Genomic DNA, 27955 nt, shown 5'->3' on the forward strand with positions numbered 1-27955 from the left:
TTACTATCAATACAAAAAGTTTATACACATACAAAAAAATATTTCTTTTTTAATAAAAGAATAAAAAAAAATTTCAAAATTTATTATTATTTATTAATGGGTTTGTACATTCACTGTCTTTCTAACTCCTACGCTTCCTTGTGCAAAGCCTTGATTAAGAAAATCATTAAGAGCCCTTAATGTTGATATCGGAATCTAAAATATAAATTGCTTTAAAATGTAAAATATGCTTTTGATAATCACTTAATAATTTAAATACACAACTTACATTGAATATTCCGTCAAAGAAACCATTTGAATTAAATTGACCTTCAGCTGAAACTGAATGCGTTTGTGATCCTTGAGAGGGTGTTGCTAGAATTGTTGTCTTTGTTTTTGAATATTCGATTGGAGCAACGGCAGGTTGATTTCTTTTTTCAACCTAATATATAAATGTATACATGTATAATAAACATGTATTTTTTATATTATTAATAAAAATTCCAATGTCAATTCGAGTAAAACGAATGTATTTTGTAAATTATATTTTAGATTCAACTTAGATCTAATTATTAGTATTTAAGTTAGCATAATTAAATTTTATTATGTACCAAGCTATTAAAAGGAACTACCACAATCACCATAATCTTATAAAATAAAGTACCGCTTACAAATTATGTAGTTCTTAGGTAATTTTATATTATATAAAAGCGATAAAATACATATATACATATAAGAGGTTACAAATCGAAAACCAGTTTTTAAATCACCACGTAAAAATATGTTGTGTTATTAATAAATAAATTTAAAATTTTTAAATCTCAAATTGATGAGAGTTAGATGTGACCGAGTAAGGCATGACACATATTATTCTTTAGTGTGTATACCAGACATTCTTCCCGTTAGAAGGTTAATTAGTATTAATTTTTTTGATAAAAAATTCAAAATTTCATAAAAAAATGTGCCTTTGCATCATTTGGGCATTCAATTGTTTTTAATTTGCAATCATTTCAGATCTAGATTGATTTTTTATGCTTTTAGAAATAAAACAATTACTTATATTTAAAATTTTCAGTAGTAGTATGCGTTATATAAAAGCCATATACGATTGTAATATATTTGAGGAAGCTTTAGAGAATTATAATCCTTTTTGTTTTTAACATTAATAATGAAATATCCCAACTTTCATTTAATTTTTATTTTATGCATTAATTGCATATAATTATTATCAAAAAATTAATTATTATTATAGATATACATAATGTACCTCAACTGATAATGGTTGCTGATATGAGATTGGTGCTAAATATTTTTGAACATTTAAACGTTGTCTAAAAGGTCTAAGTTTTTTACGGTATGTTAATACTTTTGACTGTGGTACTAAAACTACATCTGATGTTTGAAAGTCACTATTATCCACAATTGATTTCGATTTGTCTACTACAACTGCAGATGCTGCTAATTGCGGTTTAATTGAAGTAATTATCGTTTTTTCAATATTAATATTTGTATTTGCTTTTGGTAATTGTATCGATTCATCATTGGTTTTTGTAAGTCTTGTGTCAACATCAATTTGACCATCATCATCATTATCACCATTATTTTCCTCTTCAATAATCTACATTTTACGTTACATTATTATATTATTACAGTATTATTTAATTAAAATATACTTAACAATTATACCTATAGAAAATTTTATTTTATGGCATTTATTTTATTTTTTTTAATAAAGCTATTATGCAATCATAATTAAGAGAAAATTAAAAAAAAATATTGTGTTATATAATATAAACATTTCAATGTAAATCAATGTTAACAATATTAAATTATTATATAATTCATTACATACATACATATATGGATATTACACACAAGATGCACACAAGATAATCTTACATAAACAAAAACTTATTCAATATTTGTATTAAAACAGATTAATAATAATGCCGTAATTGCTTTAAATTACAAAAATTTAAGAAATGTTGTGAATAAGTGTGAACAAATTTAGTTAACCAATAATAAACGTTTAAATAAAATTTGTACTTTAAAACCAAATACGCAAGGCAATTAGGCATTATAGACAAATAAAAGAAATATTTTACATATTAAAGTCTAATAGGGTCGAATCGTCTATCTCGCTACTTTACTCGGAAAGTGAGAAGAAAGTTAGTAACTATCATATAATTCTATTACAAAATACGGGGAATTCCGATTTGAAAGTGCATAAAAGGTGGATAAAAAAGCGAGATTAACGATCAGGCTGATAATTGCTCAATATTAATAACATTAACAAATTTTGCAATGTATTTAAAATGACTTTTTGAAAAGCAATTGCAAATAGGGCTCAATTTTTGGTCATGTAGGCTAGACCACCTTAGATATTAGGAAAGTTTTTGTATTTTGTCATGGTTTTATGAATATTACCGTTTTGTAAGAGTTTGAAATGTAATAACGTTTTAAAACTAAAAATTGTGTTACAACGAAATCAAAAGAATTTTGATCGCAATTATAAATATATCTATGAACGTACCATAAAAAAGAAAAATTACAAAACAGGGTCTATTTTCTGTTGATTTGATGTTTCTTAAAAATCAGTTATAATAGAGATTTCTTTATTTATAGTAAAAGCGAGTTAAAGCTTGACTGTTTAGAACCATTGACTAATACAAGCAAAGCTGACAATCTCGATTTGTTACATTCTACTTGTTTCTATTTATCCGCACTTAAATTCAACATAAAACTTAATCATTTGAGTTTATTGTGCCAAAGTATTTCAAGCACAAATGTGCACATTTTACAAAACAGTTTCAAGTTTTTAAAGTTAAAAATATTTTTTTTATCTTTTCGTTTAATTAATAATCAAAACTACGATTATGGTATATTTTCTTAAAATTTGTTATAATTGTGTCAAGTATTCTGCGGTAGGTTTTTACGAAATACAAGAAATTTTTTGTAATCAAAATTAATTTTTAGTGAGAATTGTGCTCTTTCATTGATCTTATTGTTGCAAAACTTAAATATTTTTGCATACAATCGAAAATGCAGTGTTATATTTTCGATTTGGGGTAAAAATACAAAGATAGCTACACATAAAAAGGACAAAAAAAAATATTTTCTAAAATAACTCTTATTAATCAAAACACAAAACGAATCCTTAAATTTTAAATGCCACATCAACAATGCTATATGCCACATCGAAATATATAGTTCATGCATATTTACTTACATGACCGACTCCATATTTTTTAGGTGGTTTAATTTTTTGTACAACACCTGTATTAGGTTGATCGGAAACTGTTGTTGGGGGATATTCATTATGAATTTCTGAGGTATCTTGAACAGTTCCTACGGTTTTAATTACATTTTTTGTAACACCACCAGCACTAGCTTCAGCTCCTAAAACCCCACCTGTAGCAGCATTACCACCTAAACCTGCTCCTGCTGAGACACCATTTCCAGCTGTTGCAGCAGCAAATGCTCCACCGTACGTTCCACCTTAAAATAAGTTAGAAAACTATATCAAACAATATTAAGATAGAATAGGTGACTTATTACAAAATATAGAAAAGTTAATCTGATTTGCCAACTAAAGCCAATGCAGTTTTTAAACAAATTTTTGAATATTTGCGTCTTTACATTTCATTTACATATTTCATTAAGACGAAAGATAACTATTTTTATGAAGGATGTAAGAGCTTAAACATAGAAATTTTTAACCTTTCCCAGCTAAGCGTTACAAAATTAAAAGAAAAAGAAAACCAAAACAATGAACATTTTTTATTTTCAATTTGATGTGGTAAAAGATGCCATCATTATATTTCCATTCAGAAAGTGTAAATTCATAATGAAAATAGAAAGTAAGAGTTTATTAAATTAAAACTATATCAGCACGTATAGATCAAAAAATATATACAAATGTACCCAAATATCTATATGCATATATACATATGAAAATATTCAATTAAGTTTAGTTACGATATTTTATAGCATTATCCTTGAAAGATACAACTTTTTTATATGCTAATGAGTTACGCATATTATAACGTACAATATGAAAACGGTATTGCAATGTGTTATCCAAAAAGTTCAAAACACTGAAAATTTTGACTGTGTTATTTTCAGTGTTTTATTTTACAGGAAAACCTTCTCCAAAAAACACCTTCAAAATATGTTTCAATCTCTTCGTCAAATATGTTTAATTCGAAAATCAATAATCGTTATAAATTACGCAATATAAAATAATTCTGAGCTTTTATTTCGACATTTGTTCTATTGAGTACCTCTGTACATATGCATACAGTTATATTTTTAGTGAATTAATAATAAAAGGGGAAAAAGGACTTTTTTGAGTGTATTTATAATTTTCGTATAAGAAAATATATAAAATGTTTTGTTTTAATTTAAAGACAAACTTCTAGAAACCTCAAGCTATTTACATATCAAAATGTGAAACATGAATTGCACATATGTACAATATCACATTGCTATATTGCAACCATATATTCTATCATTAAATTAAATTAAATTTAAGAGATTTTTGAGCAACAAAACTTTGATATTATTCTGAAATTAATTTTAATAAAAAAATAACGAAAAAGTTTGATTGCAATATGACGTGTGTATAACATCGGTATAGGATTTCTCTGTATACATTACAAGTAAAACAAAGATAAGGATGGAGTTAAACGCATTCTCTAGTTACAGACCGTCTAAGAAAGTAGTTATTGCTTATATTTGTTAAGAAATAGAAATGATGGATGTGTAAACAAAGGCTTAGAGTCTATATAGAACTTTTAGGTTTGCAATTACTGCTTGATTTGATTCTTATTAATTAAATAAAGGAAGCTACGAATTGATTTCAATAAAAAAAATTACGATCGCTTGAATATAACTTGGTCAGTCGAATGTTTGCAAGCTTTCATATAAACTAATGAAACTCAAACTGCCAATCAAACAATTGAATAAACTTTTTTCAGTTGCATGTTGGTTCCAGGTCTATAAAAATATATCAATTTTAAATTATTCACATTACGCACCGGTAACTTTCTCATATAAATGATAACACGATATGTAATTAGAATGATTTATCAATTTAAAAATATTCTTTTCAGATTTATAGCTTTGGGTTACGCACAATTTTTTTTTCTTCTTTTGGTCAACCCCATAGTGCAACAAAGTTTGCACATTCCTGTTTTATAATTTATTTAATGAATTTCCATTTTTGTAATTAAAGGCGAAACCTTACATCTAAGGCCTTTTGCTTTTTCTTTTGATAGGTTATGTTTGAAGTCTTATATTTTTCACGGAAATTCAATTTATCAAAAAATGCACAGAAAATTTAATTATAAATTGTTGATTGATGATTGATTTCATACCTTAAACTTTTTTTATAATGTAATAAGTATGAAAATTTCAATTTTTTAAATTGAAACTAAATTAAAAGTAAATACAGATATTTAAAATCTAAAATTCAGAATATTTTCAATAAAATTCATTATTTTAAAACAAATATTAAAGTAATTGTTTACTTGTTGGTCCGTCTGCCCATAAAACTCTACACCGTTCAAGATAGAATAATAACATTTTGTACATAAACAGGTCCCAGGAGAAGTATTTTTTCATATAGAACAAACCTTCTTGTCGCCTCTGCAAAGCTTAGCTTTTCAAAAACACGAGTATTTAAATGACGGGTAATGCGTTATCTCAACCCAGTTTTTCGCTAATTTTTAAAGTGTAGTACTTTATGAATACTACAATTCAGTTAGTCCTCAAATGCTTAGAGTTTATGGATCAAAAAAAAAATAAACAACTTTAATATTTTTACAACTTTTAAAGTCATTTTTAGATACCGTATTCTTGCTATAATAGTTCTAGTATAAATTTTCCAAAATTTGTCACCTTAAGGTTTCTCCCGAATTCATATCAAATTTTATTGTAATAAAGCAATTAAAATTTTTATTAAAATCAAATTTCTAATCTTTAATTATTAAAGAGAAATGTGATTTTTTACAAACCAAGGTTTCGATCTATTACATCTTCTTACGGAATATTATAGGCCAAATTATGCTTGTCGTTTCAAAACTTTCGATACTGTGAATGCCACTCATAGTTTCAATTAAAAAGTGTGATCAATACAATTGTATTACATGTAGATGCAAGAGAGTTAATTGATTATCAAAATAGACATATATAGCAAGGGTAAGATTTGTAAATGAAGCTGGTAATACCATTTTTTATTATATTTTTCCCTCAAAAGCAATACCATAGTCCTTCTAATTACAATGTAAAATTTTTCCTCTTCTGTGCTACATGGAAAGAAAGCATAACTTTAATGAAAATTGAGTACACAATTTCAATAAAATAAGATCAGACCACAAGCAAATAAAAAAAAATATTTGTTTAGAATAATGATGTAAATATTTAGTATAAATTTCTTTAAATCAAACTTATTATTTCTTAAAGGATAAAAAAAATTGGAATAAATAATAATAATAATTTTTTTTTGTTTTAAATTTTTATTTTTCTTTTAAGAAAGATTTAGTGATTATCTGTGTAAACGAAATGGAATTTAAGTAAATATTTACAAAATAATAATGAAAAATTATTTTCTTTACCAAGGACGAATTTATAGCCTTAAAAATAAAATGCATAAAAAAGTATCCTTCAAAATTTAAATTTTTTTTCAGTTCTTTTTTCATTTTCTCAGTTAATTTGGTGCGAATAGAATTAAAAGAAGAGAATAAAAGATTAATTTTGCCAACTTTATGGTACAATTATGGCAGGAGTATATTATATTTAAGGAATATAACAAAGTTGTAAAAATTTGCAAGTTTTAAATGTAAATCAAGATTTTACAACCATTCCTGTGATCCAAATAACTCCTAATATTCAAAGTCCTATTTTAATCAAATTTTTAATAACCAAACTTCAATTAAAAATATTAAGTTTTATTAAAAAATATTGTATAGAATTTTCCCGCAATGAGTTGCCGTCTGCTGAAACAGATGTTCTTTTAAAGAAAATCATTTGTTTTTTTTTTTGTTAACAAGTCAGTTTTAGCTTCACAAGTCAGTAATCAGTCTGCTTTACTTATAAACAAGAGAAGAAACATTGGGCCATTTAATTTCAAGTACAACTTCAAAGAACTATGGTTGAGTAAAATATAAATTTCTGATCACGATTTTGATATATCCCCATAATAAAATTTTAAATAAGTTACCAAAGTACACCGCAACACACGACCAATTATGAATATTTTTATTAATACGAGTACTAAAATTAATAATTTTTATCATTAATTGATTTAAAATCTTCTTCTAGTTGAAATTTTTTGACAGAGCAAAAATCTTAAGCATGTGTTCCATGTTTCTATGGTATAACAAACGTTTCTACAAATGATTTATTAAAACAACATTGCGAGTTTATTTATACGATTGTAATCATAATGTATTTAGGTTTATTGCGGAATAATTTTACACAATAAATTCGGAATAAAAAAAAAAGAGAGAAAAAAATATAAAACTTAATTATAAACCTTTTGTTTTTAAATTATCTTCATTAAATAAAATAAAAATAAATTTTTAATGTCCTTTCTAGAAATAAAATATCATTATAAAAAGTTTACACGTAAATTATTATTTTTTTTAGGAATATGAGGTATAGGTTGACATTTTAATTTTTTTTATTATTAATAGAGACTGGGGGTCAAAAATTTTTTCATTTATTTGAAATTTTATTTTGATTTGAAAGGCCAAGGATAAAAACAAGGTTGAAAATAATACAATTAAACAAAACTAAAACTCAATTATATAAAATAAAAAGATTTTGCTTAGATTAATTAATAAATTTAATTCTTTTTTGATTTATGATCTTTTTTTTTAAATCTTAAATCAACTCCAAGACTCTAGCAAAAATTTTAAGAATTAAAGATTTTTATATACGTATAGGAGTCATATTTTTAGCTAATTAAATCCACCAGAGGATTATAGCCTCATAGCTTAAGAATTAACAACTAGAAACTCTTAACTCGAAACAATTTGTAGAACACCTTATGTGCAAGTACACAATTCCGATTGCATATTCCGGTCATTTGTTGCCTTGAATAACTTCCGATTTAAAAATAGATACGGTCGTATTTTGTAGTCTAATAATATGTAACATATACTGGCATGCAAGTTAAGCAGATTTTCATTTTATCACAAATTCGAATTTTTCAATATTTGAAACTGTACCCTAAACCCCTTAGTTATGAAAGTTACGAAGTTTTGAATAAAAATTGAAAAAACTATATTTTTTAATTAAACCTAATATTTTAAAGTAATTAATACGCCTATTGTTCGTAAAATTGGGACTATACAGATGCAAAGATAAAAAATAGTTTCAATTAAGAATAAAAATATGAATATAGCCGCAACTGACATTTAACACCAGTTGATATGCGGTTAATATTAATTAATACAAATAAAAATTTATTTGAAATAATTACAAAAATTGAACATTTTGAACTCGAGTAAGTTCAAATATCTCGACATTTTGGAAAACTTTAATAATACTTCATTCTTATAAAATTAAATAAATAAATAAGTATTCTGTCTCTAAAACAAATATTTTCTCTTAAATTGGAATGCCAATAAAGCTTTATAAAATAATAATTTCAAAATTTATAATTACCGTGAGTTTTCCTTATACAAAAAGACAATGACTACATAAGAATTTGTTTCAGTTTTAAGGTCTGAGTAAATAAACACAACCTGCTAAAAAATGAAGCCTGCTACTCTATAATTGCCTTTTTAGTTATTACAATTCTTTCTTACTGCTCTTTCTGTTTTGCTTATCATCAGTTACATATTTTTTCCCAAAATAATTTTATTATCAAAAACCATTTATACTTATGTTTTTAAATTCAAGCAGTACAAGCAAACAAACACATTACATTATAAGCTTGAACTCAATGAAGCCATTTTTAACAACATTTGAATTGGAAAATGGCTATTAAAAACGAATTTCTTTTTCTTTTGGTTTTTCGTTTCTTGTTTTAAAAAGTATTAAAAACTCCCTAGCCAAAAAAAAATTACATTACATTAAAACAAAAAAAAAAATATTTATAATACTCGTAATCTGAAGCAAAATTAATTATAGACCATGGAAAATTTAAAAAAAATAACACTGAAAGGAAGTAATTATGGAGACAATGGCAGTGGATAAAAATCGTAAAATTGCATTCTCATAAACACGGTTTTTAAATATTCTGTTGAACATAAACAAGATCATAAAAATAATACAATAGGCGTGGCGTGATTGTAATATTATATATTTCAATTGTTGTGGCCAAAAAAATATGTATACATATTATAACCAGAATATTATACAAAAGAAAATTTTTTGCTTTATACTTTTTTATACGCTTTTTTATATTAAAAGCTTTTAAAATTTTTTAATGAGGATAGGTAGATAATATAATTTTTAAAGCGATGGGAATTTATGCTTTTCACTAGAAAAAATGACTTAGTAAATATGGTTGTTTACAGAATACCAGCCTGCCGTTTCCTATCTCTTACTGGTTCTGGTATCCACAAAACTTTTAGACAATTTTGCTCTATTGATGAGGTCAAAAATAAGCTATAATTGTTAGCGAGGAACAAAATTGTTCATAAAGTTGAAATCATGCAAAAAATATTGCATCAATACAGTCAGATAAAATTTCTTCATTATCAGCGAAGTGAGTTAAAGAAAATATAATAAAGTTGGGTCAAACCAATGGTTTGTATTGTAGCACTTTTCCCTTCAGCAAGTGAAAATTCTGCTTTTAAATACAGTCTATGTATACCTATCACACTATTAAAATTATTTTCATTCATATACAAAACTCTTTCTAGGATTGCATATATTTAGGATGAACGATTTATGCAGTCTTTGAAATAAAGCAAAAATTAATATAAAAAGGGGTTAACATATGCTCGATTTTAAGGGTTAATTGTGTGAGTTAAGGAAAATAATTATATTTTTTAATGTCATGGAATTTACCGTTAGCTTTTTGCGTTTATAGAAATTTGAAAAAACGTACGATTTCGGAAACATAAGGTGTCAAAAATTCAAATTTTACAAATTTCAAGGGGCGATAACTTGAAAGGGGGTGGAGATGGAAAAAAATTTTCTTCTAACGAAATAAACTATTTTTTAATGTCTATAAGTCACTAAAATTTCAAGCTTCTACAGGCTGGGGTCTAGAAGAAAAATGACATCAAAAATTTGGAAAAAAAGGACTTTAGATAACGGCAAATTTGAACGGCCATTTTGTTTTTCTAAATTTTGACTATAGCATACCGCGCTAGGGGAAGCAAGCCACTGCCTTTCTGCGTTTGCAAAATTTCAAAAATGCTTATGGTTTCATTGCAACAAAAAGTTAAAAAAGGCCATTTTTAAGGTTTTGGGGGGGTATAACTTCTAGAGGGGGGGAGATAGGTAAAAATTTTGTTCTACGGAAGTAAGTTTCTAGTAAAGATCTATGTACATATAAAATTTCAGCTTTCTATCTTCAAGGGTGTAGAAGTTTTGTAAACAAAAAAAGTGTCCACGGACGGACGGACGGACGGACGGACGGACGGACAGAGTGAAACTAATAAGCACTTTTTTCAAAAAATTTTTTGGAAAAGTGCTAAAAAGACATAACCTGAACGAGAGGGAAATTATTAGTTGGGCTGTAAAAGAGTTTTATACCAACCATTAATAACTTTCTTGAACATTTCTATCACTCAATTAATTTATCCTAAATATTTTAACAAAAATTATATAAAACGAATTAAATATTAAAACATACAATATTGAACTATCTATCTTCTTGCAACTTTGTTAAATTCGAATTTTATAACCTAAAAATTTTGGTCATGTTCCAATAAACAAATTCCAAATACTTTTAAATAATTAATTAATTACAATAAAAAAATGATAACTCAAATATGATCACTAAGTATAGAAAATCATAATTAATTGCATTTAAATTCCTGTTCCTTTTCTATTGCCTTTGAAAAAACCGAATCACTAATGTTCAGGTGGATGAAATTCACCTTTTTTTTTGGATTATCATAAGTATCTTTTCGTATTTTTGATTTTCAAAGTAAATTACAAATAATTTTTAAAATCGTAAAAATAAAGGTAAGTCTATTCACAAAGTATGATAAAGGAATTTAATTATTAATTTTTTTTTAATCAGAGCCCAAGGATCTTGTATTGCACGTGTAAATTCATTTTAATCAAATTAAGAATCCTTAGATAAAAATATCAGTAGGTACTGATAGTCGGTAAAGAGTTTGTGCAAAATCATTAATATAAGAGCAAAAGAAAAAAAACGAAAAAAAAATAAAAAAACTTTTTGTTTAACCCTTTTTTTAATATTTTCTTTGTAAATAAAAATATATATCTGTAAAATATAATATTAAAAGCAATATAGAAAAACAAATTTAATAAGAGAAAAGGATGCATATTTACCGTCGCCATTTCTTCCTCCAATACCAGCTGCAGCCCTCTGACCAAATGGTGTACCCGCTGAAGCACTTAAACCACCATGTGCTGTATTACCTGTCAGTAAGCCCCCTAGTCCAGCTTGAGCATTGAATCCTAAGAAATTAACTCCAACATTCCCATCTTTAAAAGTGAATAACTGTGAAAATAAATATACTGTAGTTTTAATATTACATATTTATAAGCAGTCATAATTATGAATGGTATGAACATCAAATGTGAAGCCATTGAGCACATGTTATAAGGTGCTGTTTATTTATTTGTTGTCAAATGCAACTTGAACAATAAGAACAATAGAACAATAAGTGATTTTGGATGATAAGTTGAGTTTAATCGAATTTGCTGTAGAATGTTTTAGAAATTCGGTTGCTTAAGTCTAAGAACTTTTGCTACATGAAGTTTGCAAAAAATCATTAAATATATTGGTCATATGATGATGTGACTGTGGTTACTATTGTTTGCCTGTCACTTATTGAATTTAAATAAAAAAGTGATTTAATTAGACTCATTATAGTATTAATAAATGATAGCTTAATAGATAAATTATCTTTCTTAATAGATAATTCACTTATTTATAGAAAAAAAAATTTATTTTTATTTCGTCAAGAACAACAGTTTCCAGTTAAAAATCATTAATATAGTATATGAAATTCATTATTAAATGATTTACTTTAATGTAGAAGAGCCTAAACATTTTTTCTCTAGCATTTTCTTTGAATATTTTTCTTGTCTATAATAAGAAGTTATTCAACACATTTTCCCTTGAAACTTAACAATCCTAAAATATCCAAGACCCAAAATTTTTGAAGAAATAACTTTTTGACATAAACTGTTGATAGAAGCAATTTAACTTTTCCTTTTCAGTAATATAAAAAAATTTCTTAAAATGTTTTTCCATCAAAAAATTTTTAAAAGTTTCAGAAGAAAAAAAGCTACAACTATTTTTGTAATTTGACATTATATAATGTAGATATTCATACAAACATACAGCGCATTATTAAGTGAAGAAATTTACGAAAAAAACATTTTTTCTTGAAAGAAGAAAATGCATGGAAGACAAGAATATTTTTTGCAAAAATTTGGAAGGAAATTGTGATCACGTCTCTATGATAAAAAAAATAGTTATTAAAATCCAAATTCCCTACAATCAAAATTTTCTTCTATTTGGAAATAAAATGAAATCAACTGTCAGGGGTTAAGTGCATTGTGCAAAATTGTTATCAAATGCAACTTGAACTTTGTGATAAAGATGAAACTGAATTTTTAAACAAAAGCAAGATGAAATAAATTGTTAAAATCTATTACAATATTCTACATATATTATATTCTATAATATGATTATCTATTAAATCTATTATTAAATTTAGTCTGGACTAAGATTGCGAAAACTTCGCGGATAAGTGAAATTTAGCGAATAAATTTAAAATAAAAATTCACTTTCTATGAAAAAATTTTTCGAAAACTTTTGTTGCAAAATTATAAAAAAGGATATTTAGGTTATAAGTACATCTCAAATATAGTTTTTATTACTTTAAAAGGAAAAATTCTTTGGATTACTTGATTTAATAAAAGCAATTTAACGCGTTAAGTATTCTGATCACGTAACATCGGGGAAAAAATAATTTAATTTCGTACTTAGAGTTTTATATTTTTACAATTGTTTCTGATAATGGTGACTTTGGACAAACCTTTTATTGTATATCACAACGCGTAAGTTTGAATAATTTCACCTAAAAAGCTTTAATATCTTTCTAAAAACTATAGATTAGGATTTCCTTTAAGCCCATCCTTTTAGTGTGGGCCCATCATGAAGGAGCCCGGTAAATTTCTGAAAAAAACTATTGATCTTTCTTTTTAAAATCGCGATATACACGAAAGTTGAACTATTAGTGCAATACCACGCACTTGCAGGAATATATGAACACATACATATAACAAAATTCCTGCCAATTATTTGAATTATTTATTTTATTTTTCAGCGACGTGACTTAGAATTAATCTGATTAGATTTCGGAAATCACCCGAGATAGGATAAAATGAAGAAGAATTTGTCTCTCAGTACATTCACCTTCTGAAAAAAAGCTAGGTTCTCAAAATTTTCATAACGAAATTGCTAAGAATACTTATTTCTCGAACCTGTAAAGCATCCATTTTTAAATTTTTCACAATCAAGTTTGGTAAAAAAGCCACTATTCTGATAAAATTTCGTTTTTGTAATCTCCACTGATTAAGTAAATCTCAAAAGTTATGAACTCTACCATAATCGTATTTTGCAAAACCAAATTTGGTACTAGAACTACCGTTCAACAAAGACATTTATTGGTTGTGGTTACATGAGTTTTTATAATGATTGCCTTACAGCTTAAAAGTAACTTCTACATACCAAGCAAACCAATAAGCTAGGAGAATTCTAAAAAAAGAGTAACAAATCTAAGAAAATGTTAGCCGCACCTAAAATTAATGAATTGTTTTGTTATAATTGTAATGTAACCTATGAAAAACACTAGTGCGATTATAACAGGATAGTCGCTGAGTTCACTCGACCACAGTTCAGAGTTTTGTTCTCGTTTATATTCAAAAAATATTCATATAAGATTATGAAAAGCAAGTATAAAAACCACATTTGCAATACTTAAACTCTTAATTTATACAAACAATCTAAAATATTTTGTTAAAAGTATTTTAAAACTATTTATTAATCATAGATTTTATTAGCGTCAATAACCTTTTTATTGTATAAATTTTCACATGTAAAAATTTTATAAATTTATAATTAATTATTCATTTTAAAAATATTGTAAACATTTATTGACTACTGCGTTTACATAAACAAATAATGAACCACGTGCTACGACACAGTAAATAAGGCCCGATTTCTTATATTTTTTAAAATAAATATAATTTTACGTGTAATACACGCCTTATTTTTTCATGAACAACTTAAGTAAATTGTTTTGATATTTGACATTTTCTGCTATTAATTTTCATTTTGCTAAAATTAATTAAAATAATTTTCGCTACGATTTTTTTGGGTACTAAATTCATATGTATGCATATACATTAATTTATATGTTTGTATGAATGAATGATATGGAATAAATTACATAATGTACCCTATTCAACTAGAATATAAATACATACATACTATAAAAAGAATTAATAATACACCTATGAAAAACATTTTGGAATTTATTTTATAACAATTAATTATTGCTTACATTACGTAATAAGAATGTTAGCTGATATGGCATGTTATAAGTAGATCTATACATTGTACGTATGCATGTACATACATTTTTACTTAATAAACGAATACAAATTTGTAGACATAAACATAATACAGACGAAAAATAGAAAAACCGATAGGACATTAAAATTGGATATTTTTTGAGCAGATAAACTATCGCATTTGTTAATAGTTATTCTGTTTTTATTTAAGTTCTACCAAGCAATAAATCTTTATAATTTTTTAAGCTTCCCTCGTACCACAAACAGGTTGTACTTTAAGCAAAATTTGAGAGTTATCTGAAAAATTTGCTTTTAACAAAATTTCACAAAACCTATTACAAGTTCTTCAAATAATATGCTGAATGTTTCGGATAATTGATAATTTATTGGTAACATTAGTATATAAATTTTAAAATAGCTTTTAATTGTTACTTCATAAAATTTAATTTATGACAAATTCAGAATTACACTTTCAAAATAGTTTGAAAAATTCTTAAAACCTTATCTCGCACAATTTTTGAAATTGAAAAATTTACTTTAAAGAGCTGACAATATACTCGTATTTACTCAGCATAATACATACATATATACTAATATACGCGTTAATTACATTACTCTAGGAGTTGCATTGTATGCCATCTATTGTTTTTGTAATACTAGTAGCTTTATTATAAATATACATAATTGTGTTTAATACTTTTTCTAAAATTTAGTTGAATTATTTTTGAAGTTGTATGGCAGCTGTCATACGTATGCTTATATATTTATAATTTTTGAGCATAAAGCTAGGAGGTCTTAGTTGCAATTATTATAACGTATCCTATTCTACATTGAGATATAAAAAAACTGAAATAAAAGTTATACAAATGCTAACTGTTGCCTTAAGACGTGTTATTTAAAAAAGGCCCTCATTTCATTATCATACATACTTTAAAAATTTATTTAATTTACCAGAATTAGTTTTTTAGTAATTTATTTAATTTACCAGTTTGAGTGAATATTAAGGTGCAAGGGTGCACAGACATGACCAAATCGACTCTAAACTTGACGAATAGAAAGGTGATTTTAGAAAGCACACTTAATGTTTTTTAAATAAAAATTTTAACATACAGCAATGTTAACAGACCCAATAAAAAAAACTGTTCGAATACAATGTTTAGAAAATTAAAAAAGAATTATTGCACTTTGATTTCAACCTTTTATCATTATGATTCAACTTTTTTAGGCGGAAACTATTAAATGGATTATACTAGCTTTTAATTTACTTTATAATAGTGACACAAAATTATTTCCTTTTAATTTCTTAATGTTTCATAGTTATTTCCTTTTATATTTCATTTTAAAACATTACAATGGTTTCACAATTTCTTAATTATCTGTTTTTGAATTTTCGTTTGGTACCTACATGAATACATAATTTTCAAGAAACACAATACATTGACTACTGCGTAATATACCCAATATACTCGTAAGTAACAGGTGAAACTATTCGAAAACTCAAATAAGTATGTTGCAGGAGACTTGCCTAATTTAAACACAACTTTAGAGAATAAAATTTTCTTTGCTTGTCATTTCTTGTTATTGTAAAGTACTTTTGATCTACTAGTTACTGTTTCTAATTTTGTCTTAAGTACGCTATATAATTCAATAAATATTTTAATTCAGATTGATAAACAAAAACATGTATGTATGTGCAATATTGTATTATGGGTATAAAATTTTTAGTTTCAAAGTGCGAATGACTTGCAACACAGTTTTGGATTTTATAGAATATTTTAGATTTGTAAACAATACAGAAAATACACGTACAAAATGGAAGTATAACCAACTGTATGAGAAATAGAGAAATCAGTATTGTGTTAAATTAAACGACCTTTGAAAATCAATTTCTCTTTGATTTATTTCGTTTGAGCTTATGCAAATTTTAAATCAACTTAGTCACAACTGAAGCAGATCAAAACATTTTATTAGTAATAAAAACCAGTTTTTATAATATTTAATTACTGTAGATTAAAATATATATTTAGAAATTTTAATGATTGAATGATTCATGACGTTGCACTAAAATTTTCCACGCAATACTAATAATTATTATGATATTAAAAATGGTTTTAGTTCTCGTTGTTTATACAAAGATTAAGACATAAACATTTTAAGATAGAAATGTTAATCAACCTCTTTTGTGTGTAAAGTACAATAGTAATAACATGCCGACATCTTAATATTAAAATTTTACCCTACAAAAGATACTTTTTAGTAGCTCACTTTATTTTTTTAAGAAAATGCTCGAAAATCAAAACATATTATATATCGGATTTAATGTTCATAACAGCAGATAAAAAAAAATTCTGTGAACTTTACCCGAATCGGAAAGGACTCAAGAAACTTCCATAGTATGAAGATTCTTTCAATATTAGGTACAAACTATTATTATTAATTCAAATCGACAGATATAATTTACTAAACTTAATCATGCTACTTGTAAAGTATTACAACTATTTTTTTTTCTCATTAATAGTCGTTGAAACAATTACCAATACCTAAAGTTAACTAAGGCAACTGAGTATCTGTCATTAACTTAAAAAAACCTGATTTCGTTTTTAAACTTTAATATTGTTGTGTTAAAAACAATTTGTTGAGTTTTATACATGCACATAATATATATTTAAAAATATTACAATATGACGTCAAAACCTTGAACTTCTTTTTACCTTTTTACATAATAGTATCTTGTAAACTCAATCTACTTACCGGTTTTCTTTAAAATCTCAGTATAAAATATCTAGAATGTTGAAAAAAGTGAAAGATAAAAATTTTTTTTTTTATTTTCTGAACAATAATAGTTAATGATCAAAGAGATTTAATCAAAAATTTTTTTTGAAACAACCTGTTTGTTCTCTCAAAACGCCAAAAATTTAATACTGATGGAATCAATAAAAAATTTAAAAAAAAACTTATACGATCATATAATCAAAATAATTAAAATAATTAAAAATTGAAGTAATGAAAAAAACAACTTGTTGACTACTTATAACTATAACAGTTTCCGTGTACAGAGTTGTCCAGTCCAATACGTTCTAAAATCTTTTCTAACTTTTAAACTGTATGCTTAGGTAATCGGAAAACCTTCAGTCATTTCAACAATATAGAAGACAATAATGGTTCTTAACCTAAATTTCAATACGGAATCAATAGCTCTTTGTTACTTTATATTATTTATAATGGTTTTATTATAAATAATATAAAGTAACCAAGATAATGCCCAAGTAACAATGGATAATGCCCAAGCAGCAATAGTAGGACAATGTACCATCCAAATCCGGTGTTTATTACTTTAATGTCTAATATAAAATCACAAAAACTTTTTTGACACAAAAAAAGTGGCGAAAATGTAGCGAATACTAAACATAGTGATTTTCATGACATCACGGAACGTCGCAATGATTCTGGAACCACTACAACCCAACTTTTAAGAAAAAAACTTTATCGTTCTAAAAACCCCTTGAATCTACTGGAAAGTACAAATTACTTATGTACATATAATGCTTTTCTAAATCGTACCATGAAATTTTAAATCTATTTATCGTTTCGAAATTCTCAAGCATCGCCGTATAACGACACAAACGAAGGGTAGCTTGTATTACCTATAAAACACTTGCTTTTGCATGGAATATAAACGAAATCAGAACATATGTTTTAAAAATATTCCTAAGTTCCTTATTTTTCAGTAATTCTGAATTCATTATTAAAGCAATAATATTTAATATAACTTTTGAAACACTTCTGGTGAAATTTGATATTAGAATTAAAGAATTATGTAAAGGATTCGTAGTAACGTACCGTTTACCATTATATTAATCATTTTTATTAAATTATTTGAACAACTTACAAAGTATTCTTAACACTTTGTTCATTATAAAATATTTTTGACAAAATGCCAAAATGTCTTCACATTTATAAAAATGTGAACAACAATCAATTATCAACAATTTTTCCTTGAACATTGTGTATAGTGACAATGTTAGTTTAATTAAAATCTCTGTACTGTGTATGTGTTCGGAATAATAATAAACCATATAAAAAAGTTTTACAAGTACGAAAGTAACATTTTTACTATATAAAATTATGTTATTTAAAATATTTCAATCTTATTTTGAAATTTCCTTGTAAAATAAAGGTAAAATTTTTGATGCACGTTTACTAGCATAACCAAACTAAAGTGAAAGCATATAATATGTATGTAATCTATTAGTAATATTTACGTTCAAACATACTATATAAATTCTATAGCATTTCGATGAAAATTTCATAAAAAATTGACAATAGCTTCCATCATGTAACATGAAAGAACAATGGTAAGAATAGAAAATATAATTAACTATAATATCGCCTTTAGGCTCATAACAGAAAAGAACAGCAGCTTAACATAAACATTTATGTACATATTTTAATTTCATAAACAAAATTTTGAGCTGGAATTTTGGAATTTATTAGAACTCGTATGATAAAATAGGTTCGATGACAATATAAAGAATTGGTATTGTGTAGATACTTATATTATATTGTATATACAATCTAAGTTGTTTATGTGTTTATGTGATATGTATATAAAATAAATTTTATTATGTAAGAATTTCAACAAATAACCTGTATTCTGTTAATAAAGTTGAAGTTTAGAGATAAATGCAGCAAATACCATAGCTAATAATTGCTAATAAAAACAATAGCTATTAGATAAAACAATATCAGAATTTGAATGGAATATTTGGGGAAATTTTTACAAAGGTGATATTGTAACGATACTACGAGTACATATATAAAAAAATACCTGATATAATCTATGATTCTATTATCTTTATTAGTTGGATATTATTGAACATAAGAAAAATGTACAAAACTTTTTATATTCTAATATTTCAAATTAGCAATATGAAACATCAGCAATTTTGGTGTTATTTTTATCATTTATAAAATCAAAGTTGTGCCACAGGTGATATCATAAGTATTTCCAAACTATTTACTTAAATAGAAAGGTAATTTAATTTACAATTATTCTGGTACATCATTTTCCTATAAAATGGTTAGAAATTTTTTAGGAAATTTAAATTTTGTGAGATAATTTAATTTCAGTTTTAAATTTTCCAGAAAAGTTTAAAAAAAATTTTTATTAGTTTTTCGTTTACGAGTACAAAACTTCCACACCCTTTAAGATAGAAAGCAGATATTTTATAACATAAATTGATCTTTATTAGAAACTTATTTTGGTAGAAGAAAGTTTTACCTCCTCCCTCTCTAAAAGTTTTAGCCCCTAAAAATTCTAAAAATGCCAGTGTTTGTTTCTTGAACTCTGCAAAACCAAAAATATAATATTGAGCTTTTTCTACTGCTCCGCAGCTTTGTTGTTCAAAAAAAAAAAAAAAAATGTCTCTTGAAATTAAGCGTTATTTACAAGCTGTTTTATTTAATTTTAGATGGTAAGCTGTAGGAGTCTGAAATTTTAAAAAGCCTTAGTAGATACTAATTAACAGTTCAATTGGAGTACTCATATTTCAATAGGAACTATAGGAATCACTAATAAAATCCCTTATTTTACATATTAAAGACAAAATTCAAAAAATTCACTTCTAAAAATGTGTGAATTTATTTCATGAAACTTATTGTACATTAAAGTTAAAGTAGATCTTATTACGCTTTCTGTGTATATATATGCATATGTTTAATATAATTGTGTATAAAATGATTAAGTACAAGGTAATTGCTATAATTATATAGTTGTAAAATTCATATAATTCCAATATTTTTAATGTATGTTTTTAATGTATACACAGGAACATTGTGCTATACTTTTCATTTGAAGTGCTGGAAATTATTATTTATTTATTTTTAAAAATCTGAAATTTTAATTATCAGATCATGTTCGCAAAATATTAAATAGAATGAAAACTATGGATATGCTGCTCTTTAAAATTTATTAAGAGTTTGTAGAAGAAAAAGATACAATGCAACTTTTAACAGTCTTTATTTATAATTATTATCAAAACGTTGTTATTAACTGGTAATATATGACGTTACGTAACTTCAAATTTTTATAAAAGTTAATTTTTTATAATAAAAAAGGTACAGATATACGGAGAAGTTTAATTCCACTTTAAGAACCTTTATGCTACATACCTAAATTATTAAATTTTTTGAAATACCTGTTTAACGCAAATAACTTACTCATGGTAATTAATAATAATAAAACTAATAAAATCTAAATTTAGAATTGGAAATTCTCTTATAAATAATATTTTGAATATGGCGAATTTTAAAGCTGGAATCTTAACATATAAAACTCAATAAATTTTAGAATCTTAATTTAAAAAAAGCATAAAGTTGTAATAAAAATTTTTAACATTGCCATTAAATTTTATAACAACTTTAAAAGTTTATTTTGGCTCAATCAAAAATAATTATTTGTTTGCCTAATCCTTCCATTAATTATTTTAAAAAGGCTAAATACTCAAAAATACTATATTTTAAAAGCAATTTTTTAAAGTGTAAGGTTCGAAAATAAAAGTCAAACTTTATAATGTATGCTATTTTGTGAATTATTACAATCAGTGGACAGTAGATGTAACTACATACTCCTAAGATGTGACATATGTACTTGTTGTGAATAATATTATATGGTCGCATTTTAGTACAAGATAAAAATTCAATTATAATACGAACTTCGTGTTTAAGATCATAATTTATTTTAAAACCGATTACCAAGTTATTTTTGGAATTAGAGTTTTTCTAATAGATGAAAAAAATTATTTCCTTTGTAATTTGTATTTGTATTTGTATTTATTTTACTATGTAAAATTAATTTATATTTCAAAAACAAGATTAGTACAAATAACATTAACTTCAATTATAAAAAATTCATTTTTAATTAATGTTACTCTAAAGGTAAATGGACTCAAAGCAAACTACTAGCATAAATCAAAACAATGGAAAATTAAACATTTTTATTTCTCAAACTATGAGATTTCTATCATTATTTTAATGAAAATTCTCTAACAATTGCTAATAAATAATACTAACAACTATGAATCTCACCTTGAAATATTTTGCAATATGCATTGCATTCGAAAGTAAACATAATAATGTGCATTGTGTATGTAGTATGTATGCCGTAAAATATTCCGTTTGTGGTAATTATAGTTGAAGCATATGGAACTTTATATTAAATAAATTTAAACTTAAACCGATTAAAGCATAAACCATCTTATGTGGAGTATCAATGAAAAGCTATAGAATTAAGTAGCTTAATTCTTGTTAAGTTATTAGCAAAAAATTTTACGTAAAAAGTAAATTTTTTTCGTAGTTTTTGAAATTTGTTTGAGCAATATTACTAGCGTTAAGGGCATTATAAATTCGATTGACTAGACATTTTTCACATTTTAACCAAGGATATGTTGTGTCGATAAGATTTTTGCAATTATAATTATATTATACTTCCAAACTACGTCTGGTACCCTAGTTTGATTCCTACTTACATGCTACTTGCTAGACATTTCTCAATACATTACGTTAGATTAAACATAAATTATAATAGAATCTTACTTACGAAAAACTAAGAATGTAAATAATACATGTGGAACTAAAGTGAAGGAAAATAAATTATCCAACTAAATATATTAACAAAAATTTCTAATCTTTATTCTGATAAGAGTTATTAAACGAAGGCAACAAAATAATTTTTTTTTGGCCTCATCCTTTAGTTCTAGTTCATTTTTAAAAGAACTTTGAACAAACACCTAAATCCCGAAATTTGTTATACTTTTTCAAACTAAGGATTACAGAAAGGTGCTGTGGTGACTTACATATATCTTTTTTTACTCAAAATTTTACGAGTAATAAGCTTTACGCTAATAATATTATGTGTGCCTTATGAATCCTATGCGCTTTATTCTAGATTGTTTTTTCTTCCCCAAGTGTTATTAATTATTTATTTCACGTTTGATGATTTGTACATTTCCCGAATTTTAATAAAATAGGACGGTTGTAGTAAAAATGGTAGTTAATTTCCTACAATTTTAAGGGAAAATTCTTCTTTATCTCATTCGTTTAATTGCCTGCAATTTTGTGAGAAAACTTGTTAATTTTGATATTTTTATATAAACCATTGCAAAATATTTTCCAAAAAACTTATGTATATGACGCCTATTCAATTTCCTAATTCAATCACCCTATTAAGCAGGCATGTTTTACTTAGAAAGTTTTATTTTAATTCTAATTTAGTTTAAAAATGTTGAGGTGTGAATAAGCAATTAAAAAATATAAAGCATACTAGTTAAACAATATTAATAAAATATTAGTAGCTATGTATCTACATGAACTTTATAATTATGCAAATATTTCAAAGATTAAATTCATTTAATTTTAATAATATTAATGAATGCTTCTAAATAATTAAGAATGTGGAGTTGAATTCATTTTCAATTGAATTATTTATTTAGAACTTCCACATGTAAATTAAATTTATATTAAATATACCTTTTTTATTCAATTTGTTAATTTGGAATTTTATTCTTAAAGATAATTAAATTATTATACTTAATTTAAGATTACATATGCATTGCTAGGTTATTATTATTTAATTTAGAAAATATACTGCCAAATTTAATTTACATATTTATTTTAAATATGTGTAATTGAAATGAAGTGAGATGGAAATATTCCAAAATTAAAAAGTCAAAATCATTGGGCAATTTTAGTTTTTATAAAATAATATTAACTATGCAATAGAATTATAATCTTTGAAAAAAATTAAGTGATTCTTGGCACATAGTTAAATTTTTTTATATACAATATTATTCTAATATTTTATTCAGAACTTTTGAAACGATGCCAACTTTTAAACTCAATTTTTGTTCTTAATCTTTTTAATAAATAATTTTATGGTTTTACAGGAATAAAATAATAATTTCCTCATTTGAATTCTGATCTTATAATATTATATACGTACATATTTACAAATTCAAATTTTCTTTTATACAATGTAAAAGTGTCTACGTATATCACTATTTTTATAAATATAAGGGCTATTAAGAAATTTATTAAGAAAGAATTTTCTAGGTTAATTTGAATTTTTGAGTATAGTTCTAAACCGTTGTATCGTTTTAAATGGAAAAACATGTAATGAAAGAGATAGAATCACGTCTGCCCGTGAGACTTAGTGTATTAGTAATCAAACTCAGCTATATCTCAACTATAGGTAATTAAATTCTTGCAAAATTCACTTACTTTAATAGAAAAAAAAGTTGTAGTCCAATATAAAACGGTCAAACTCAATCAAACGGTCAAAATAATTTAATCGGGGTTATACTTAGACATCACTATCCGGGATATCTCCGGTTTCATACTTGGAATGAGGATTTTGTTGGAGGGGCGTGGGGAGGCTACAATAAGTCGCGAATGGCTGCGGTGACCCGGGGGATACTCCTGCCCCACTCGGTTCCCTTAAAAAATCTACAATTTAGACAGCACTATTGTCACAATACAGATATGTTTCATATTAACTAGAGAATATTTAAGTTTCGTATTATTAAATTTAATTATTCCCTTATCTCATCTAGTATTTAGAAATTAATTCTAGTAATTCAGGAAATATTATTCAAGTATAATTTTAAGTGACATTATATAAATATACATAACATATTTATAAAATGTAGCTATAAAGCTTTCAATTTATTTTGTAAAAGCATATTGTAATTAATTATGTATAACTTTTTTACGTAATAAGAGAAAATAATACTAACAAAAACAAATTATAACTAATATGTGCATAGATATATATAGGAGCAAAATTTTTAATATACATAGAGAAAAATTAACAATAAATAAAGATTTAATTATAAATAATAAATAATTTTCATAGTTTCTTGTCTTGTTATTAAAACCTAAAAGTGATATTTATGTAGCTAAAGGTCAATCAATGCACTTTCGTTCGCACAACATTTTAAATATACCTATACCTATTTTCATTTCCGAATTTAATTATGTATGTATTTCAATGAAATTAACAAAATAATTCTGAAAATTATTTTGAAATATAAAATTAATATTACAAAACAACGTAAGTTATTTTTATAAAGTATTGTACAAATTTTGAATTTTAATTAGTTTGAACGTTAGTTTCTCTAAATTAAATTCTAATAGGTTAAGAATTTTATTTAGAAATTTCATTGTCTCTAAATCAATTAGCATTTACCTCACATAGCACACAATAATTTATTTCTGCTGCCATTTATGAAAAATTTTCATTTAATCAAAATACAACTAAATGTCTATACGCAACAACATACTTAGATTATTGATCATATTATTTATGAAAGAGTCTACTTTTCTATAAATTAAAATTTGGAAATTTATTATTAAGTCATATGTAATTATGGGTATAAATTCCAAAGATAAATTTTGATTTATACTCGTATATAATCATGAATTAAAATAATTGAATAATATTATAGAACGTAATGAATAAAACCTTTTGTAATGAAGTATAATGGAAACAATAAATGTTTAATTAAGATCGTTGATTTTCTGCACATTTATAAGAAAAAGGAGAAAATGGGGCTTATTAGTTTCACTATGCTCACATTTTGCCCGTGCGTATATTTGTTAAAAAATTATGATCAATCAAAATTTTAAAAATGTGATGAAATTTTGTCGAAACCAGAAAAATTTTTGAAGTTCTATAAGTTTAGAAAAACAGTGAATTGAATCCTCCGGTAATTCAAACTGGCATATGTAGACATTACAATTTGTTATAACTGTTAAGTTAAGTTATATATTATCTCCTTCAAATTCTACTCTTTTGTCGTTATCCTCTTAGACGGTAAGTTGTGGGGATTTGAAATTTTATCAGCTTCTCGACTTCATAGAAATTGGGAAATAGCTTGTATAGTTATGAAATTTTTCTATTTGTAAAATTTCAATTTTCCGCAATTTGTTCTTAATTTTTATATTTGCGAAACTTCTGTAAAATGCAAAAACTTCATGTTTCATTCGCTTTTTGTGAATGTTTCTTTCAAAAAAATATATAATTTATAATTCGACTTAACTGGCCTAATTCGACTATAATTTTAATGTTTCTTTTAATTTTCGTTTTCTTTTTAAAACTATGCAATAATTAATTATTGCATAAAATCCATTTAGTATTGTATATTGCGCAAATTATTTTAGAAGATTTTTATTTTTGACAAATAATTGACGATATTTTACACTTATTCAATAAGCAAATGTGTTAGTTAACAAACCATTGTTATTCGGTTTGATCTAAGTTTGTTTTATCTTTATTCAGTGTAAAAATCGTTTCAACTTAAACATTTAATTATCTTTTAACTCACTGAGAGAACATGTTAATCATTATTATTTATTACTTATTTTTCCAAGGGTGTTTATTATTAATTGCTAATTTGCGGATTGATAAAACTTATCCTTCAAAGAGAATTTATTGCTTCTAATAACAGCTATACTAACGAACTATCAATGATAAATAAGTGAATGTTGAAAAACAAACAGTAAAAGTAGATGCCCTTAAAAAATAAAAAAAAATTATGTATGGAATAAAATTTGCTACTCTAATATTAGTTTTATCAAATGCGCTTTATCTTAGTAAATTTTAAATAAATTAAGTGAAAGCTATAGACATAACAGATCATTCAAAACGTTTAGGCGATATTTCATACTAAAATACTTGTATTTTTCATTTTGAATCTGTTAAAGCTATTAACAGATTTACATTTGGATATGCTCTAATTGTTGTTTATTTCCAATTGAAATCAAACTTCATATTCTGATCAATCAAACGTAACGTTTTAATTAATTATTTATAATTATAACAGTTACTTCAACAACAGCAATAATATTTTAAGATATTTTATACGGAAATTCCGTCAATAAAATTTCACGCTCTTTTCAAAATTATTTAATCATAGGTCCATGAAACAATTTTTAATTTGCATAAATTTTACAATGAAAACTTCGTGAAAATTATTTACAAAATATTTTCTAAGAAAGATTTAAAATATGTTTATTGTAATTCTTAGCTTTGTAATAGCTTTGGTAAATTAATAATCTTTTTTAAAGACAATAAAGATCTTATATGACATTAATAATAGCATTTCTTCCGCAATCAAATAGAATTTAAAGATACTGGAACTTTCTTTCGGTACTAGCAATAACAAATTACTTGTTGCGCTAAACAAAAAGTATAGCAGAATCAACCAAATAGAATTCTTATAACAAAATAAAAAATAAAGTTTAAGAAAAAAATTTTAAAGCCGGTAATTAAATTTTAAAATTACCTATTTCATTTACGATTTAAATCAATTAAGAAAAATAAACAATAACTGGAATTTATTATTTTAATAGTACGCAAATATTGAGTGTTAAAAATTTTTATTAAAATAATAAATAATAAAAATTATCATAAATTCTCCTAAACTGCACCTTATTAAAATAACATGTACAATGAAAACATTAAAGATTGAAATGATTTATTATTATCTTCGGTAAAATCTTAATATTCATTTAAAAGTATTTAAAACAATATAAATCAAATATAACCTGTGGTTTAGCAATAGCATTGCTAATTGATAAAATTAAAAACACAAAATAAGTGAAAAACATTGTTTTTGACCGTTTGCTCTGCTTCACTAAATAAAACCAATTATTTTATTATTGAAGAAAAAAAAAATATTTCGTAATAATCGTCGTTATTTTTTCAGTAAATTTAACTCAAAATTTATAGTTTTGTAATAATTTCCACTTGTAACAACAGTTTAGACTTGAATTTTTTACCGGTTACTTAAACAGCTTTTACCGATCAAAAACTATAAAATAATATTTATGTGTTACGCGTTCAAAAGATCAACTCAAACTACTTGTATTCAACCTGTTTTATTTTTTTTCTAGTAAAAATATTTTGTCTTAGATCAGATCACGCAATAAAAGAAATCAAAATTAAAAAAATAAGGAAGGTGGAAGCTTTTTCTTCATTGATTTTTGTTATTAAAAATTTTATTTTGGTTTGCTCTCTTATTAAGAAATAGAAACAAAATATTGAGAGTGAGTATCAAGGTAGAAGAGAGAGAGAAAGACGGAAGGAGAGAGAGAGAGAGAGTGTGTTGATTTAATTAATTTAATTAAAGATCACCTGGTCAACTGTAACAATATATTACAGCAAGTGTTG

General features: G+C 25.0%; 1 protein-coding gene across 1 annotated transcript; it reads right to left on the bottom strand.

The window, feature by feature from the left end:
• LOC129611014 (PE-PGRS family protein PE_PGRS18) lies at nucleotides 1-27638 on the bottom strand. Its single transcript, XM_055523917.1, has 6 exons — nucleotides 27331-27638; nucleotides 11467-11638; nucleotides 3209-3477; nucleotides 1247-1597; nucleotides 269-421; nucleotides 1-195 (listed from the first exon to the last, which is right to left on the bottom strand). Exons 1-6 carry the CDS (start codon nucleotides 27391-27393, stop codon nucleotides 94-96), a joined length of 1110 nt encoding a protein of 369 aa, XP_055379892.1. The 5' UTR covers nucleotides 27394-27638; the 3' UTR covers nucleotides 1-93.
• Between the last annotated feature and the right edge of the window lie 317 nt (nucleotides 27639-27955).

The sequence above is a fragment of the Condylostylus longicornis genome, unplaced genomic scaffold (assembly GCF_029603195.1).
Source record: "Condylostylus longicornis isolate FDR11 unplaced genomic scaffold, ASM2960319v2 ptg000048l, whole genome shotgun sequence".
NCBI lineage: Eukaryota > Metazoa > Arthropoda > Insecta > Diptera > Dolichopodidae > Condylostylus > Condylostylus longicornis.

Excerpts from the sequence above, each read along its gene's own strand:
- LOC129611014 (XM_055523917.1), bottom strand. The coding sequence starts at position 27,393 with ATGTTTTTCACTTATTTTGTGTTTTTAATTTTATCAATTAGCAATGCT. Across the intron at positions 3,478-11,466 it reads TGGAGGAAGAAATGGCGACG|GTGGAACGTACGGTGGAGCA; the intron begins GTAAATATGCAT and ends ACTTATTTTAAG. Across the intron at positions 1,598-3,208 it reads AAAAATATGGAGTCGGTCAT|ATTATTGAAGAGGAAAATAA; the intron begins GTAAGTAAATAT and ends CGTAAAATGTAG.